Source organism: Somniosus microcephalus, chromosome 15 (genome assembly GCF_052327205.1).
Source record: "Somniosus microcephalus isolate GS21.2 chromosome 15, FLI_Smic_1.0, whole genome shotgun sequence".
NCBI classification, from domain to species: Eukaryota; Metazoa; Chordata; class Chondrichthyes; order Squaliformes; family Somniosidae; genus Somniosus; species Somniosus microcephalus.
In genome coordinates this window covers 101414747-101432421 of record NC_141001.1, presented here as the reverse complement: position 1 = coordinate 101432421, position 17675 = coordinate 101414747, and the positions used below count along the sequence as shown (strand labels likewise).

Here is a 17675-nt window from a genome sequence, read left to right as displayed (position 1 = left end):
GGAAGCGTCCCGCAAGTTCCAGGTTTCCGAATGCGCGAAAACCCGGAACTTGCGATCGGTCAAGATTCTGCTCGACAGATCGGACCCGTCCACAGGAAATGGACATTCGCTGGCGGAGAGTTGGGTTATTTGCCCAACTATCGCCCACAAAACTTACACCTGGCAAAAGCAGGCGCAAGGCCGCCTTTCACCAGCGTAAGGGTTTAAATAAAATTTTAAAACTTTTCAAATTAAAACATTCAAAAATCATTAAAATTAGTTTAGTTTATTTTTGGCCCCCTTTAAAAAGGTTTACTTTTTTTCAAAAAATTAAATTGTTTTAAATGTTTAAATTGTATTTTAATTCATTTTTTGATTTAAGTGCTGTGAAAGTATTTTTAAGGGGATTCCTATTCATGCTCATGAGTAATCCGTATGTAATTGGAATCCCCCTTTGTGACTGGTTGGGCTGGCCCACGTGATCCCTGGGACACTTGCGAACCACATGAGCCTTTACGCAGGAGTACGCCTGCAGGCCGGGGGCCCAAGTGTTCGAAGGCATCAAGCAGGTGCAGTTTTCTTGCGGTTTGGAAGCGTCCACCCGCGGGAAGCCTCCGACTACAATTTCCACCCCATCATGTGGTTTTCTAATCAGATACCACTACCTTCTATAGCCCATGTAAAATGAAGCGGTTTTGAAATAGTAACCAACAAAAAGCGTTAGAGCTACATTAGAAAAAATAGTTGCCTTTAATTCACATCATACAAAATAATTAATTTACTCTTCCACTGACCAAGCTTAACAAAACAATTGAGTAACTTCAAATATTGTAGTTTTCATAAAGGTTATCTATAAAAGGTACAAGCCAACGGAAAAGGTTTCCAAGATAGTGCAGAGTATATTCATTAATGATTGCAGGAGTAAGCCCACCAACTTCAGTGTTTTAGTTAAGATGCAAGTTGCAAAAAGTGAAAATCCAAAAAACTGGATCTGTAAGAGTGAAATAGGTAATAAAATGTGGATTATGCACAGTTTTAATTCCATATGCTAGGTGAAGGTTTGGGTTTGTAAATATATGCTACCATTTACCATCTTTAAGCAAACATTGTAGTACTTTTCCAAAACATCTGAAAAGGGAATGTCAGTATTAAAAGCTGGATTGGAAAAAGAACCACATTTTTAAAAAAAAGCCCAGTTAATATTTTGGTAAAAAGTGTATATACAAAGCACGTGGTAGACAGCAAGGAAATTTGAGGTCCGTTGCTAATAGCCAACTTAAATAATTCAGTTTCAGTTCTTGTGCATCTTGAGACGGAGTGGTTGCTAAGGTCGGCAGCCTTTGCGTTGAGCAGAATGTTTGAACCCAGTTTGAAGCACTCTCACGGCAAGAGTCCTGGACGAGGAGTCACATTTCACCAAAACATCCTCGTACTACACTACAAATATGACTAAATGGGTCCTCTGGGTAGATGGAGGTGTGGATGCTGTCGCAGTCGCACCAACAATTCTTCCTCAGTTGGTTCCTCTAGATCATCTCTGTTAATTAAAAAAGTGGAATTAGCCAAGAGATATTTTGCATATGAGAAAAATAGTGCCTGTCGAATGCTACAATTTAAGGAACAGTGACGTGTTTCTTAGTCGTTCAGCTATTGACCACTTTTGTAATGTGAATCAAAGGGGGGAAAAAATATGACACTTTCCAGGACACTTCGGAAAACCTGAGTCACAAAGCAAAAAAGTTAGATGCGCTGATAAATCCACATGATTATAGGCTATTCTGAATATTTCACGGACAAGAGAGTTGGGCCATTAAAATACAAAAAGTGCAGGTGGGGTGGGGAGAATTAACCCAATTTTCTTCAGCATTCTGCTGCATTTGTTAGTCCTCCAAAATTGAAGATCTGGCTTAAAAAGCTATTGATGAGTTAAATGAACGCATCAAAAAAATACAGAAAAAGGACAGCTGGTCTATCAAGTCATGGTCACATCCAGATGTGGAGCAACCAACTCACCATTAAACATCTCCCATCCCTGCAATCTCTAAGAGGCAAAAAAGCCTTTCAGATAAATTTAGAAAAACCCTGGGAAATTTCCCTCTGACCCAGATTAGGTCATCAAGCAAGTGTCAAGAGGTCAAAGATGACAAACCACAACTCCAGTCAACCCACCTACCTTCATTAACTTGTAAAATATCTACTCTGGAATTCATCCTTTTGAATGCTTGCAACAAATTCATGCTCACCATACATACTGGCAACTTATTTCAGAGGTTGCTGACTGAAAAGTACTACCATCATCTAACCGAACGCTTATGCAACTTAAACTGACATCCGAGTCCACTCCTGTCTATCTGGCTCAGGTACCGATATTAAATTATAATAACTAATATCAATTAAGTGGCCCTCCTTCGAACCTTTAAGGCTTTTATATCCCCACCATTTGAGGGGGGGGGGGGGGGGGGGGGGGAAGAAACACTAGATGCAGCTGGACTGAGACCTTGTACGAAGAATGGGTTGGATGGCTGGTTTTATATTGCATTGTCCTGGCAATGCATCCCAGCACCCTATTTGCTTCTGCAACAGCCTCGCAACCCTGGTCATGGACCTTGAGACTAACTATAACCCCCAGGGTCCTTCTCCTGCTCAGTGACCTCAAGCACCCAACCCAGCATGGTGTATTGGAATTTATATTTTTCCACAATATAAGGTCCTTGCGCCTGCACATATCTTCCGTGATGTCCGCCTTCATAACTTCAACGCTTTCATCTAGCTCATTAATAAAGATGACTAGCAACATCCAAGATGGATCCTTGCAGGACCTCCACTAGTGGCCAGTCCATAAATAGAACTGCTAATCAATAACTACTTCCTGCACAATCAAATGATACCAATTCTTTATCCGGCCCAATACCTGGCCACCAGTTCCACAAGATGCAACCTTGCTCAGTAGCTTTTTGCGCAACATTTCATAACAAGTTTTTTGAAAGTCTAATTACGCAACAATCGGGCTTCCCTCATCCGCCAACTTGGTAACTTCCTCAAAACATAACATGCCATCAAGTTGAAGAAATAGAACCTCCTTTTCAAGAAGCCACAAAGCGATTCCCCAAAGGACCGTTCTTTCAAGGTCATACGGTGCATCACTATTCACCTCTTCTAGTAACTTGCCTACAACTGAAATTAAACCAACGGGCCTATATAGTGTTGTTATTCGGAAGTACTGCCCTTAAAAAAAAAAAAAAAAAAGGCATCGCATGACCTCTCCTGTCCATGGGAACAATCAAACCTCAACTAGCAACCAACTGCGAATGGGAGGTAGCAGCTCTCAACGCAGCCGCCACTTCTTTAAGTACCCTATCTGGGCCATCAGGGCAATCTGTTTCAAGAGCGCCAATTCTAGAAATGGACCATTTCCACATCCACTTTTAGCGCCAACTCTTACGCCGCGTTATTGGTAACGCAGCATCTTCAGCAATGGCGACTGATGCGAAGTAGCCATTTAAAACCGGTCATATATTGGGACTCGACCCAAATCTACCCTGCAGATTCCCTCAGTAGCCCAATGCAGTCCATGAATGGCCCCGACATCCAACCTGGCTAAGAAAAAAATCATCACCACCGCCAGACCCATCCAGCAACCTCTTCTCCAGTGCCTTTTTAAAAAATCAATTATATTGTTGCACTAAGCTGAACACCCATCTCTATTCTAGAGCACATAATACCTGTTAAAATATTTACACTTCAGTTGTCTGAAGACATGACTAATTAAACATTTTGGTTTAGTTCTTCCCCACCGTGGGGACGGACATGGCTTCTTTCTGTAGAAGAAATTCTTTTAAAACTGATTTGTCGGTACTGCAATTACCACGTCACCACGGAACAGGACACCCCCAGTAAGCCTTATCCAAGTCACAGCCATTTAAAATGGCAACACTAGGTTGTCAACTTAAATCTCATAATTGCCAATGTTGCTAGTTGTTCCCCTACATGAAGATCAGATGCCACATCAGGGTCACTACCAAGAACTAGATCCAGTAGCCTAAAATAGTCCAATGTGGTTATATTAGAAACATATTTGTTCACCAGTTAGGAAAAAAAATTAAGCGTTTGTTTGTGAAAGGGGAAGTTTTAGCACATTGATTAGTCCACCTAGAATTATGCAAGTAGAATACCATATCCAGCTTTTTTAACATTACTTCCAATGCAAAAGCAAATGGTACCTTAAGTACATACACATGTATGTATTGCTACTACAGTGCATCATACAAGTTAGTGATCAGCACTCACCTGAACATATCCTGCACACTCATCTGATATTCAGACTCCTGATCAGAGAAGGATGGATGGTAGCTCCGATCCCATTTGTGAATAAAGTTCTGCATTTAAAGTAAAAATAAAATCAAATGTACAGCAGTTGCTACATCCCCAGATCAATGCACCACATTACACAGGGGTACAATAAGTTGGAACATCAGTACAATGTAGGTTTGATGCCACGCTTAGCTAATTTCAGATCTGCTTGCTCGAGCGTACCAACAGGAGGGGAGAGTCGCCACCGACTGCGCTTGCATCCTCCTGGCAAGCAGCTCTCAACAACGCTAACCAAATGCCTGGCATCATCTCAGGGTCATCTGGTATTGGTGTATGCAGAGGGATTGGGGGGGGGGGGGGGGGGGGGGGGGGGGGGGCGCGCGCGGGGGAGAAAGAAAGAAAGGATCTTGGCTCCAAAAAAAATAGAATCAGTACAGGTGGCGATAAGAAATAACAAGGGGCAGAAAATACTGGTGGGACTAGTTTATAAGTCCCCTAACAGTAGCTATACCATTGGACAGCATATTAAATCGAGAAATAATAGGAACTTGTAGCAAAGGTAATGCAATAATCGTGCAGGACTTAAATCTTCATATAGACTGGACAAATCAAATTGGCAAAGGTCATCTAGAGGATGAGTTCATGGAATGCATTCAGGAGTTTCCTAGAATACATTGTGGAACCAGCCAGAGAATAGGCTAGCTAATGAGACAGGGTTAATTAGTAATCTCATAGGAGAGTAATCATAATAATGACCGAATTTCAGTGGGTTTGAGAGTGAAATACTCAAGTCCGAAACTAGAGTCTTCAACTTAATTAAAGCCAATTACATAGGTATGAGAGGCAAGTTGGCTAAGGTAGATTGGGAAATTAGATTAAAAGCCATGACAGTAGATAATCAGTGGTAAACATTCCAAAGTTCTCAACGAATATACATTCGAGAGAAATAAACTCAATGGGAAAAGTGATCCATCCGTGGCTAACTAAAGAAGTTAAGGAGAGTATTAGGTTAAAAGAAGAGGCTTAAAAAATGTTGAAGAATAACAGTAAGCTTGAGGATCGGGAGAGCTTTAGAAACCAGCAAAGGATGACCAAAAAATTGCTGAGAAAATAGAATGAGTAAATTAGCAATATAAAAATATTGTAAGTGCTTCTACAAGTATGTAAAAAGGAAGTGCAGCAAAAGTAAGCCTTGGTCCCTTAGAGGCCGAGACAGGAGAAATTATAATGGGGAATAAGGAAACGGCAGAGATGTCAAAAAAATATTTTGTTTGTCTTCACAGTAGACACAGAAAGCATACCAAGAGGCTAATGAGGCCAAGGAACTTAAAGTAATTAAGATCAAGAGAGGAAAAAGTACTCAAACTAATGGGACTAAAAGCCAACAAATCTTTGGACCTGATGGTTTACATCCTAGGGCTTTAAAAGAAGTGGCTGCAGAGATAGTGGATGCATTGGTTTTGATCTTCCAAACATTCCCTAGAACGATCCCAGTGGATTGGAAGGTAGCAAATGTAACCCCACTATTCAAGGAAGGAGGGAGAGAGAAAACAGGGAACTACAGGCCAGTTAGCCAGAGTCAACATGGTTTTTATGAAAGGGAAATCATGTGTAACATATTTAAAGTGTTTTTTTTTTTGGAGGATGCAACTAGCAGGGTAGATAAAGGGGAACCAGTGGATTTATTATATTTGGATTTCCAAAAGGCATTCTATAAAAAAGGTGCCACATAAAAGGTTGTTATGCAAGATAAGGACTCATGGGGTCGGGGGTAATATTAGTATGGATAAAGGATTGGTTAACGGACAGAAAACAGAATAGGGACAATGGGGTCATTTTCCGGTTGGCAGGCTGTAACTAGTGGGGTGCTGCAAGAATCAGTGCTTGGGCCTCAGCTATTTACAATTTATATTAATGACTTAGATGAAGGGACCGAGTGCAATGTATCCAAGTTTGCTGATGATACAAAGCTAGGTGGGAAAGCAAGCTCCGAGGAGGACACAGAGATGCAAAGGGATATAGACAGGTTAAGTGAGTGGGCAATAAGGTGGTAGATGGAATACAATGTGGGGAAATGTGAGGTTATTCACTTTGGTAGGAAGAATAGAAAATCAGAATATTTTTTTTAATAGTGAGAAACTATTAAATGTTGGCATCCAGAGAGATTTAGGTGTCCTCGTACAGGAAACAGTGTTAGCATGCAGGTACATCAAGCAATTAGGAAGGCAAATGGCATGTTGGCCTTTATTGCAAGGGGGTTGGAATACAAGAGTAAGGAAGTTTTGCCACAATTTAACAGGGCTTTGGTGAGACCACACCTGGAGTACTGCGCATAGTTTTGGTCTCCTTATTTAAAGGATATACTTGCCTTAGAGGCGGTGCAACAAATGGTTCACTAGATTGATTCCTGGGATGAGAGGGTTGTCCTAGGTGGAAAGATTGGGCCTATACTCTCTCGAGTTTAGAAAAATGAGAGGTGATCTCATTGAAACATACTAGATTCTGAGGGGGATTAACAGGATAGAGTCTTGAACTAGGGGGCATAGTCTCAGGATAAGGCGTCGGTTTTTATGACTGAGGAGGAGGAATTTCTTTACTCAGGCTTGTGAATCTTTGGAATTTTCTGCCCCAAAGGGCTGTGGATGCCAAGTATGTGTAGATTTTTGGACTTTAGGGAAATCAAGGGATATGGGGCTCGGGCAGGAAAGTGGAGTTGAGGTCGAAGATCAGCCATGATCTTATTGAATGGCGGCGCAGGCTCGAGGGGCCATATGGCAGACTCTTGCTCCAGGTTTGTTTTTTTTTGTTGTTTTTTTTAATTTGTTCATGGGATATGTGAGTCGCTGCCAAGGCCAGCATTTATTGTCCATCCCCCATTGCCATTGCAAAGGTGGGGGTGAACCACCTTGAACCACTGCAGTCCGTGTGGCGAAGGTACTCCCACAGTGCGGTTAGGGAGGGAGTTCCAGGATTTTGACCCAGCAACGATGAAGGAATGGCGATATATTTTCAAGTCAGGATGGTTTGTAACTTGGAGGAGGGCTGCCAGGTGATGTTCCCATGCGTCTGCTGCCCTTGTCCTTCTCGGTGGTAGAGGTCGCTGGTTTGGGAGGTGCTGCCAAAGAAGCCTTGGCGAGTTGCTGCAGTGCATCTTGTAAAATGGTGCACACTGCAGCCATGTTGTGCCAGTGGTGGATGGGGTGCCAATCAAGTGGGTTGCTTTGTCCTGGATGGTGTTGAGCTTCTTGAGTTTTGTTGGAGCTGCACTCATCTAAGCAAGTGGAGAGTATTCCATCACACTCCTGACTTGTGCCTTGTAGATGGTGGAAAGGCTTTGGGGAGTCAGGTGGTGAGACACTCGCCGCAAAATACCCAGCCTCTGATCTGCTCTTGTACCCACAGTATTGATCCAGTTAAGTTTCGGGTCATTGGTGACCTCTAGGATGTTGATGGTGGGGGATTCAGCAATGCTAATGCCACTGTAATGTCAAAAGGCGGTGGTTGGACCCTCGCTTGTTGGAGATAGTCACTGCCTGGCACTTAAGTGACCAGTAACATTGGTGCCACGCATCAGCCAAAGCCTGAATGTCCTCCAGGTCTTGCTGCATGCAGGCATGGACTGCTTCATTTTCTGAGGAGTTGCGAATGGAACTGAACATGGCGCAATCAGCGAACAACCCCCACTGTGCGGAAGGGCAAGCGATACAGCACGCTCGATAGAGTGGACAAAAAACACTTTTTTTATGCATATTTATGTATCTCCGGCTGTAACAAAGAACAATTGTGAAGCTAGTTCTTTATTCCAAGACATGCACTCATTTCCACACCACTCAAGGGCAGAATTAGCTTTTAATTGAAAACCTGGAGTTGAAATAGTTTCCTCTACAAGAGGCGCATTGTGAACAAATAAAAGTTTATGCAGCAAGTCGTTTTTTGGAATTGCTAACCCCCCCCCACCCCCCATACTTGCCTCAAGAATCAAAGCCACAAAGAGGTTAACCCAAATGACAGAGGACACCAGCCACCAGGCTACAAAATACAGCTTGGACCACCTGCAAGATAAAAAGACTCACTTCAGAAATTAAACATGACGCCATCCATTATTAAACATGTCTTGCAAAATAAAAAAAGGCAACAGTATGTGAGGAAACGGAAAGAAAACATACACATTAGAAGTTGAAACAACAGACTAATCAGTAAAGTAAGTTTCTTCACAGCGAATCAGTTCTTGGCAATGCCAGGGGAAGCCACAAAGTATGTGGTGTCCCACAGATGCTGGTAGAAGAGGCCATGGCCAAGAGTGCTAATGCTCGCTCGCACCAGAGCTTGAATTTCCTTACTCTTTCCCCAGGTTCTAATATTCATCGTCTTCAAGTTTTTTAATCTAGCTCCCTCTTAAATGTCACGATGGACTTGGCTACAATAGCTGCTTGTGGTAAAGGATTACCCAGGCCAATAACCACCACCAGCAGCCCCCCCCCCACCCCTTCTAGTCCCACCCATGTTGTACTAACCTGACGTTTATCCCTGGTTACTAATTCACCAACCAACCAGAGGTTACTTTTACTACTGAACTTCCAGAATCTAAATCGACAGCACCTTTCAGATCATGCAACAGAGTCGTCGTCTTCTTAGGCAGTCCCTCGGAACCAAGGATGACTTGCTTCCACACTAAAAATGAGTTCGCAGGTGACTGATGAGTCCAATGCGGGACCTACAATCTCGGTCACAGGTGGTGCAGACGGTGGATGGGGTGCTTGGGTTGACGTGCACTCCTTCCGCTGTTCGCGCTTGGCTTCTGCTTGCGCCCGGAGAAAAGACTCATTATTCGGCGCATTCCCGGATGCTTCTCCTCCACTTCGTGCGGTCTTGGGCCAGGGATCGATGGGGATGTTGCACTTTTTCCAAGGAGGCTGTGAGGGTGCCCATGAAGCGTTTCTTCTGCCCACCTGGGGCTCTCTTGCCATGCCAGAGCTCCGAGTAGAGCGCTTTGCTTTGGGAGTCTCGTATCGGGCATGCGGACGATGTGGCCCGTCCATTGGAGCTGATCGAGTGTGGTCAGAGCTTCGATGCTGCGGATGTTGGCCTGAGCGAGAACACAGACGTTGGTGCGCCTTTCCTGCCAATGGATTTGCAGAATCTTGCAACAGAGTGCAACAAAGCCAGCTGAGATTAGGAAATAGTGCAGAGGATCCAACCCCCAATTTTAGGCCCATTTCATATTTTGCACAGCACAACACAATGGCCAGATGAATGCAACAACAGCAACTTCCATTTACATAGCACCTTCAATGTAGCAAAACATTCCAAGGCGCCTCATCAGACCAAACAATGCTCATTATATTCACGGCCTTGCCCAAACATACCATTAGTAAGTTACTACTACGTTGAAAGACTTCAGCATAATTTTCTCATCACAACTTAATCTTGAGGCAATTTTTTTTTTTTTTTTTTTTTTTTTTTTTTTTTTTTAGAACAAATCCTTCCATTCGCCTCAAGACACACAAATAGAGCCATGTGTTTATACCTTCCAGGGTTTTAGTTTGATCAAAACGAGCTTTAGCATGTTTATTTAATTGCAGCATTGAGTAATTCCAGCCTAATAAAAATTTAACCTACAAAAATAAAGTCAAATTCACTTTAGTTGCACAAAAAAGTCAGGGAAATCAGATGTCAGGGCCGTTTGCCACTCAAAGCCACCTTCGACTGCAATGCCTTTAGTTCTCAATTTGGCCACTAGATGGTGGTTTGTGATAATGCAACACTACACTGCACAGCACAGCAAGTGAAAAGGGGAAAAGTGAGGCCTGAACTGTCCAGCCCTCCTAGCGGAGAAAGGAAGCAAAGCTGGAAAAATGGAGGCAAAAATATAATCAATCAATGCCGATAACTACAGGTCAGTCCTGATTGGAGCAAGTTTAAGCAAAGAAAAACAAAGGATTTTGCTGGAAGAACATGTTTGCCAAACTACACAGAAATAGTTAGCCATGTTTTAATGATGGCAACTTTTTGAAAAATACACAACTCGGATGATGCATTCTCTGCACTGCTCCCTTTGGTCTCTCAATGTTTCCCCTCAAATGTTGCACTTCAAACCCACAATTTCTGGGTAAACTCTGGTTAATCCGATTAGCGTTCCATTAAAAAAGGTGTTGCTTCAACATGTTGGCGGAGCTAGAAGCAACCATTTTCTCAAATACAAATCACTGCTTCACCCCCCAGACCATAGGACACCAGGGCTTAGAGGGTTAAATTAGGAGGGCAGGTTCCATAAACTTGGCTTGTATTCCCTGGAGTATAGGAGATTGAGGGGGTGATCTTGATGGAGGTGTTAACATGTTATGGGTTTGATGGGGTAGATAAAAAGGAGAAACTATTTCCTCTGGTGTGGGAATCTAGAACAAGGGGCCATGATCTTAAAATTAGAGTCAGGTCATTGAGGGGGGGAAAAAAAACACTAACAAAAAGAGTTTGTAGAAATCTGGAACTCTTCCCCCTAAAGGCTGTGGATGCCAAGACAATTGGAGCTTTCAAGACAGAGATTGATAAATTTTTTCTTGTTGGGCAAGAATAACCAGGGATATGGAGCTACAGATGGGTAGCTGGAGTCCGAGGTAAGTAACACACAGCTAGCTCCCCAAATGTGCTCTCTAATGCCTGCGTTCAAGTACCACATTGCCAACCTCTTCTAGCACTGCAACAGCACAAAAAAAGTGCAGTAAAATTGGACCAGAGACACAGGGCAGGGAAGAGGGACAGCCTGGGGAGCAGAATGCAAGTAATCATTTTTAAAATCACTCACCAGGAGCTGAAAATTGATAAAGCTATCAACCAAACCGGAAAGTCATTTCCTTAAACCCCACTGCAACTTAGCATTAAAATGTTCAGATCATCAGGTGGCACTCCACAAAAAGTGTCAGACTCCAATGCTCAGAACTGCTGATAAAAACTCTCTCCAACACCAACCAAATAAAAGTCTACTCACGGGCTTGCGTATCTTGAAAAGACATCCAGGAAAACCTGCCAGTTGTTTACCACCATTAGATCCCACAGGGTGATCAAAGCAGCCTGCCACCAAAAAAAACCAGACTTTAAGCTGTTACAACCATTCTCCCAAGTATCCATACTTTAGGAGATGTACACTCATCAAAAACCAGGCTATGCTTCATTATTCCCACTTTGAACATCTTACAAGGCTGCCGTTAAATTAAGTCATACAAGCATGTTGTGTTTATTTCTGGATCCATTTCTAGCATAGATTTGGACAACTTACAGCAAAGTCATTAAAGTTGTTGGGCCAATAACCCAGCTGTTCATAGGTGCCACACTGAAGCGAGATGTTCTTTGGTAAAATGCTTCCATTCAGACTGTAAAAGCAAAGTGCAAATACCGTCAACTTCAACTTTTGAATACACTGTAACCCATCACTCGCAAGTCAGGTTAATTGAGGATTTTTACCTAGAATTAATAAGACCGACCGATTACATCGCTACAACTCGTCATGCATCTTGTATCAAAAGGTGGAGGACAAGGAGGAAAGAATCAATCACTACAAAAGGCGAGGAAGCAACTTTAAAAACATCCATTTAACTATTTTTAATAGGGCATTCAGGCTGTACAGTGAGTTTACTAGTAAGTCACAAAGGCCTGCAAGTCCATACAAATTAAACCAAGAGAAGGCGGATACCAACTGTGATGCCTCAGCCAATTTAACACAGACTGAGGAAACTCATCCGGAATCTTCCTGGTCTGTATCGCTCGACTACCCTGGCTGAACCATTGGGTGAGCAGCCTCGAGCAACTCAGCTTACTCTCTGGGCACAGTTGAATTTTGAGTAATGATGTGGCTTAACACTTTTTTGTTTTTAAAAGCTTCCTCATACCTTCCAAAAAAGGAAGGTAAAAGACTGCATGTTTTCAATGTTCTTTAAAAAGAGTTAGGTTGGGAAACCTTCTGAATCGGGGAGTGGAAATTGGAGAGGATTCCCATTCCTGATCGCTATGCTGTGACCTCAGCTGGAAGTACATGTGAATGGCCATTGGGTACATAACTGAACCAATGATCAAATAGCCTGCTGGCACTCAGTCAAGGCGCTCTCTCACACACACACACACACACACATAATGGCCACTTGTGGAAGCTATCAGAAGGCAGTCAGGTCAGTGCTTTCAAGAGAAATGGAGTGTGGCAGGAAGAAAAAAAGCATTGGTTTTTATTTTAAAAAATAATGGAACAAAGTATCAACTAGCATACATTTTCAATGTTTTTTTCTTACTTGTACTATCTAACCCCAACAGTTTCAAAATAACCACACGAAAAAAAAGGTCATATTTGCACCCAGACTGAAACTTGCCTTGTATTTGAGTTATGGGGAATTGGGATTGTGTCTTTAAACAATACTACACCAACAATTGCAAAAACATAGTATGCAACCTGCAAGAGGGAAGAAAAAAAAAAACAGTACATGGTCAGTAAAATGAGCATTAAACCCAATATAAAATGACTGTAGACTAACCTGTTCACAAGTCAATTTCTCCATTATCGAGAGTTAATTCTAGTTATATTGTTAAGACAACACAACGTGTGGCATTTGATAACAAGGCATTTATGTTAACAATGGTAGTCAGCTGTGCATCAGTAAGCATAAACCCCCAGTCCTACCAGATACATGGCTCCTCCTCTAAAATGGAGAGCAGAACAATTTCACAATTGTTTTTGAGTGGTGGAAAAAGAGAACCAGATTATTGGACAATACAACCACCTTCAATTTAATAAACGGATCATCCGCCGCCATTTCCACCACCTCCAAATGCATCTTGCCCTCCCCCCCCCTTTCAGCATTCCGAAGGGACCGCTCCCTCCGCGACACCCTGGTCCACCACTCAATCCCCAAGGCACCTTCCCGTGCAAGCGCAGGAGATGCAACACCTGCCCTTTTACCTCCTCCCTTCCCACTGTCCAGGGCCCCAAACACCCCTTCCAGGTGGAACAGCGATTTACTTGTACTTCTAGCAATTTAGTATACTGTATTCGCTGCTCACGATGCGTTCTCCTCTACATTGGGGAGACCAAATACAGATTGGGCGCTGCAATTCTGAAATAAAAAAAACAGAAAATGCTAGAGAAACTCAGCAGGTCAGGCAGCATCTGTGAAGAGAGAAACAGAGTTAACGTTTCAGGTCGATGAACTTTCATCAAGAGTTCTGACGAAAAGGTCATTGACCTGAAACATTAACTCTGTTTCCCTCTTCACAGATGCTGCCTGACCTGCTGAGTTGCGCCAGCATTTTCTGTTTTTAATCTCAGATTGGGTGACCGATTTGCAGAACACCTCCGTTTAGTCCGCAAGGGTGACTGAGTTTCCAGTCGCTCGTCACTTTAATTGTCTGATCCACTTCCTCTCTGTCCTCGGCCTCTTACATTGTTCCAATGAAGCTCAACAGAAGCTCAAGGAACAGCACCTCATCTTTCGATTAGGCACTTTACAACCTTCTGGACTCAACATGGAGTTCAACAATTTCAGACTATAACCTCTGCCCCTATTTTTTCAGGCGGCATCTGTTGATGATTCTGCCGTCCCCATGGCAACCTTTAACCACTCCTGCCTTCCGCCCTATTACAGACCGTCCCTTTTGTTCTTTCCTCCCCTCCCCCACATTCCCTGCCCCTGCCTAAAACCTGTTACATCTCTAATGTAACAGATGATGAACCATAAGTGAAATGGTCATAAGTCAAGGAATGGACAACAGCATTAAGAACAAACAAAAACAAAGGTGACTGTTACAGATAAAAAGCATTTTAAAAAAGCAACAGAAAGGAAAGGGGCAACGGGACCAGGAAGAGATATAGGCAACCCTTTCACCTCTACTCCATAAAACCCTAGGACAACCCAAAGCTGGTACCAGCCATCATCCTGCCTCTCCACAACTTTATTCATTCCATAAACATGCATTTAAGCTCGATCAGGATTCAACCTCAACAGAAGAGACTCTGGAGGTGAAATATGTGCTTCATAATCTGACTTTGTTAGTGCCTCATCAGAAATAAAATGCATTACTTGCTAAACAATGAATGGCAATATTATTCAGTTTTTAAAAAGTTTTGCCACTTACCACAAGAATTCCAGCAAAAGCTCGCAAATTCTTGATCAGATCGACGAGACCACTGGCAACTAACGCCATCAACTGGAAAAGGCAAACAGTAAATACATGAAATATAGTACACATACATTGTAAACCATTCCACACCCACCAGATGATAATCATTTTTTTTTTTTTTTTAATAGAAAGTCAGCATTGTGTAAACCCTTCAGCGTAGCAGTCGGCGCAGACTCCATGGATTTTGTACATATAGCTTTATTAAAAACTGGATCGCCACCTTGTCGTGGTGAGAGGCTTGTGTGAACCTATGAACCTGTGAGCGATGCAGTTGGGAGCACAGCTCTTGGCAGGGTCACCCAAGGCGGCAAGGTCAAGTGGGAGGTTCCAGACGAAGTGCAATCCATACCAAGTCCTCAACGGTGGAACAGGCAGATGACAGTGGTAACTCGAGTTACACTGGTTCAGGAGCTGCGAGAAGCACCAGAACGGCTGTGAAGGCAGCTGCAGCAGAGAGGGGTCTACAGTCGTTGCGGTTTTTCCTTGCCACTGGACCCTGGCCCCTTTTCTGTCAAGGATCGTGTGGTGGCTGGCTGTGCACCAACCACCCCACGCTAAAAGATACCACGCACAAGAGTCCTTCAGAGGGATCTACATTTACCTCTACAACATGCCAGCGTAAAGTCCTGTGGCGATCAGTAAGTGGTGATGGGGGCAGGATTGAGAGGTCTGGAAGCTCCTAATCACAAGCTGGCACACTAAGCGGTGGGTGTCTGATTCAGTCGTCGGGCTCCTGGATCAAGGCAGGGGAGCCCCCCGGCAGCTACATCCACAACTGAGCAGCCCTATTTAGGATCCGCTCTGCTCACCCTGAACAGGGAGGGGGCTAGAAAAGGTGCCCCAAAAATAGCCTGCCACAATAACACCCTGTCTGGAATACCGCATCCAGAGGGGTCACCAAAATGCAGTCCTAAAGACAGAAAATTGAACTTTGGAGCATGGAATGTGCGGACACGAGTAGACAGTGCAACAAGTGATCGACCGGAGAAAAGGACGGCCATCGTATGCAGAGAGCTGAAACGATGCAACATTGATATAGCAGCCCTATCTGAAACTCGACTAGCAGAAGGTGGTCAATTGAAGGAGAAGTGGGGTTACACATTTTACTGGAAAGGGAAGCCAACGAAAAACCCCCAGATCCATGGAGTTGGATTTGCCATCAAAAATGAACTTGTTAGCCAACTCTCCGAATTTCCTGTGGGAATCAATGAACGCCTCATGAAAATGCGTCTAACCCTATCCAACAATCAGATGGCAACAGTTGAGTGCTTATGCTCCCACCCTGGATTCGCTAGATGAAGTAAAAGGAGATCTTCTATGCTGACCTGGATAAAACCTTGTCTGGTATCCCAAAAGACGATAGTCATTCTTCTTGGGGACTTCAATGCCAGGGTCGGTCAGGATTACCAACTATGGAAAGGCATCATAGGAAAAGAGGGCATCGGAAAGTCCAACTCAAACGGACTACTTCTTCTCACTAAATGTGCTGAGCACAACCTCAATCACAAACACTTTCTTCCGACAAAAAAACAAGTACAAAACCTCCTGGAGGCACCCCCGCTCAAAATTGTGGCATCTCATTGACTATGTCATTATACGGGCAAGGGATCATCGTGATGTTCTGGTCACTAGGGCCATGTTCAGCACTGATGACTGCTGGACAGATCATCGCCTTATCCGAGCAACTATGTCCCTCAAACTAAAGCCCAAGATACGTGCTCAGAAGAAGCAGTTCCGGCCAAAATTATACATTGAATGTCTTGAGGATACTGCCATACAGCAGTGCTTTCAGGATTCCATCAGGCAAAGTCTTCCAAAGGAATACCCACATGATACTGGAGAACATTGGGAACTGCTGAAAGCCACTATCCTCAACACCTCCCAGAACATACTCGGTTTCAAGTCCAGAAAACATCAGGACTGGTTTGAGGAGAACGACTCAGAAATTGAGCAGCTCATAGAAAGGAAAAGGAAAGCTTTCTGCGCCTGGCAAAACAACATCAGCAGCAAGGCCAAAAGAGAGGCTCATGCTAGAGTTAAGGCAGATGTCCAGCAGAGAATAAGGGAGATGAAGAACAACTGGTGGTCTAAAAAGTCCCTAGAAATACAACGTATGGCTGATACTGGGGACTCGAGGCTTCTTCAGTGCCACCAAGGCAGTTTTCAGACCAAGCTACCGTGGCTTAAACCCCTTACGCTCCAAGGACGGTTTAACTCTGCTCAAGGACAAGGAGGCAATTGACACAAGATGGAGGGAGCATTTTCAAGAACTGCTCAACCGACACAGTAGCGCAGATCTGGAGTCCATCAATCAATTACCGCAGAGACCAGAAAGGGAGGAAATGGGGGCACCCCCAAACATTGTAGAAGTGCAGAATGCCATCAGGTCCATAAAAACAACAAAGCTGCCGGCTCAGATGGGATTCCAGCAGAAATCCTTAAAAAAGGTGGCCCTGAGCTCCTGACACATACATGCCTGCCTCCTAAAAATATGGCAGCAGGAAAAAATTCCACAAGATCTCAGACGCTTTGATTGTTACTATCTTTAAAAAGGGGGAAAAGTCAGTGTGTGGTAACTAGAGGTATCTCCCTTCTTTCTTCCACAGGAAAAGCACTTGCCCGTGACCTTGCTAACAGACTTTTGCCGTTATCTGAGGAGGTGCTTCCAGAGTTGCAGTGTGGTTTCCGACCATCCAGAGGAACAGCTGATATGATCTTCACAGCACGTCAATTACAGGAGAAATGCCGGTGAACAAAAGCAACCACTGTTCATAGCTTTCATAGACTTAACTAAAGCTTTTGACACCGTCCACCGCCAGACTTTATGGCATATCTTGTCTAAGCTTGGTTGCCCTGATAAATTCATCTTAGTTCTGAGGCTGCTACATGACAACATGTCCGCAGCAGCAGCGGTTCTATTTCAGAGCCCTTTACAGTTGAGACAGGAGTAAAACAGGGCTGCATCATTGCTCCAACCCTTTTTGCAGTGTTCATCTCAGTTATCCTCCATCTCATCGGCAATGATCTGCCCACCGGAATTCAAATCCTTTACCGTACTGATGGCCGACCTTTCAATCTCAACAGGCTTAAGGCCAAGAGCAAAGTCTCCATCACTACCATTATGGAGTTACAGTATGCAGATGATAACGCCATCACAGCTCTTTCCGAGCATGATCTACAAAACACCTTGAATGCTTTTTCCAGAGCCTACAAACTTCTGGGCCTCA

The 17675-nt window shown here is 43.6% G+C and overlaps 1 protein-coding gene across 2 annotated transcripts in view; it reads right to left on the bottom strand.

Moving 5' to 3' along the window:
• Positions 1–706: 706 nt before the first annotated feature.
• Positions 707–17675, bottom strand: part of tpcn2 (two pore segment channel 2) — a 65277-nt gene continuing 48308 nt past the window's right edge. The window contains exons 20-26 of one of the 2 annotated variants that reach the window (XM_086008187.1): positions 14404–14475; positions 12645–12724; positions 11564–11657; positions 11276–11358; positions 8261–8342; positions 4267–4355; positions 707–1516 (exon numbers count right to left, since the gene is read on the bottom strand). In XM_086008187.1, the coding sequence (XP_085864313.1) occupies positions 1429–1516; positions 4267–4355; positions 8261–8342; positions 11276–11358; positions 11564–11657; positions 12645–12724; positions 14404–14475 (588 nt within the window). In that variant the 3' untranslated portion in view covers positions 707–1428. The remainder of the gene's footprint in view (positions 1517–4266; positions 4356–8260; positions 8343–11275; positions 11359–11563; positions 11658–12644; positions 12725–14403; positions 14476–17675) is intronic. The other variant, XM_086008188.1, reaches the window with a different exon arrangement.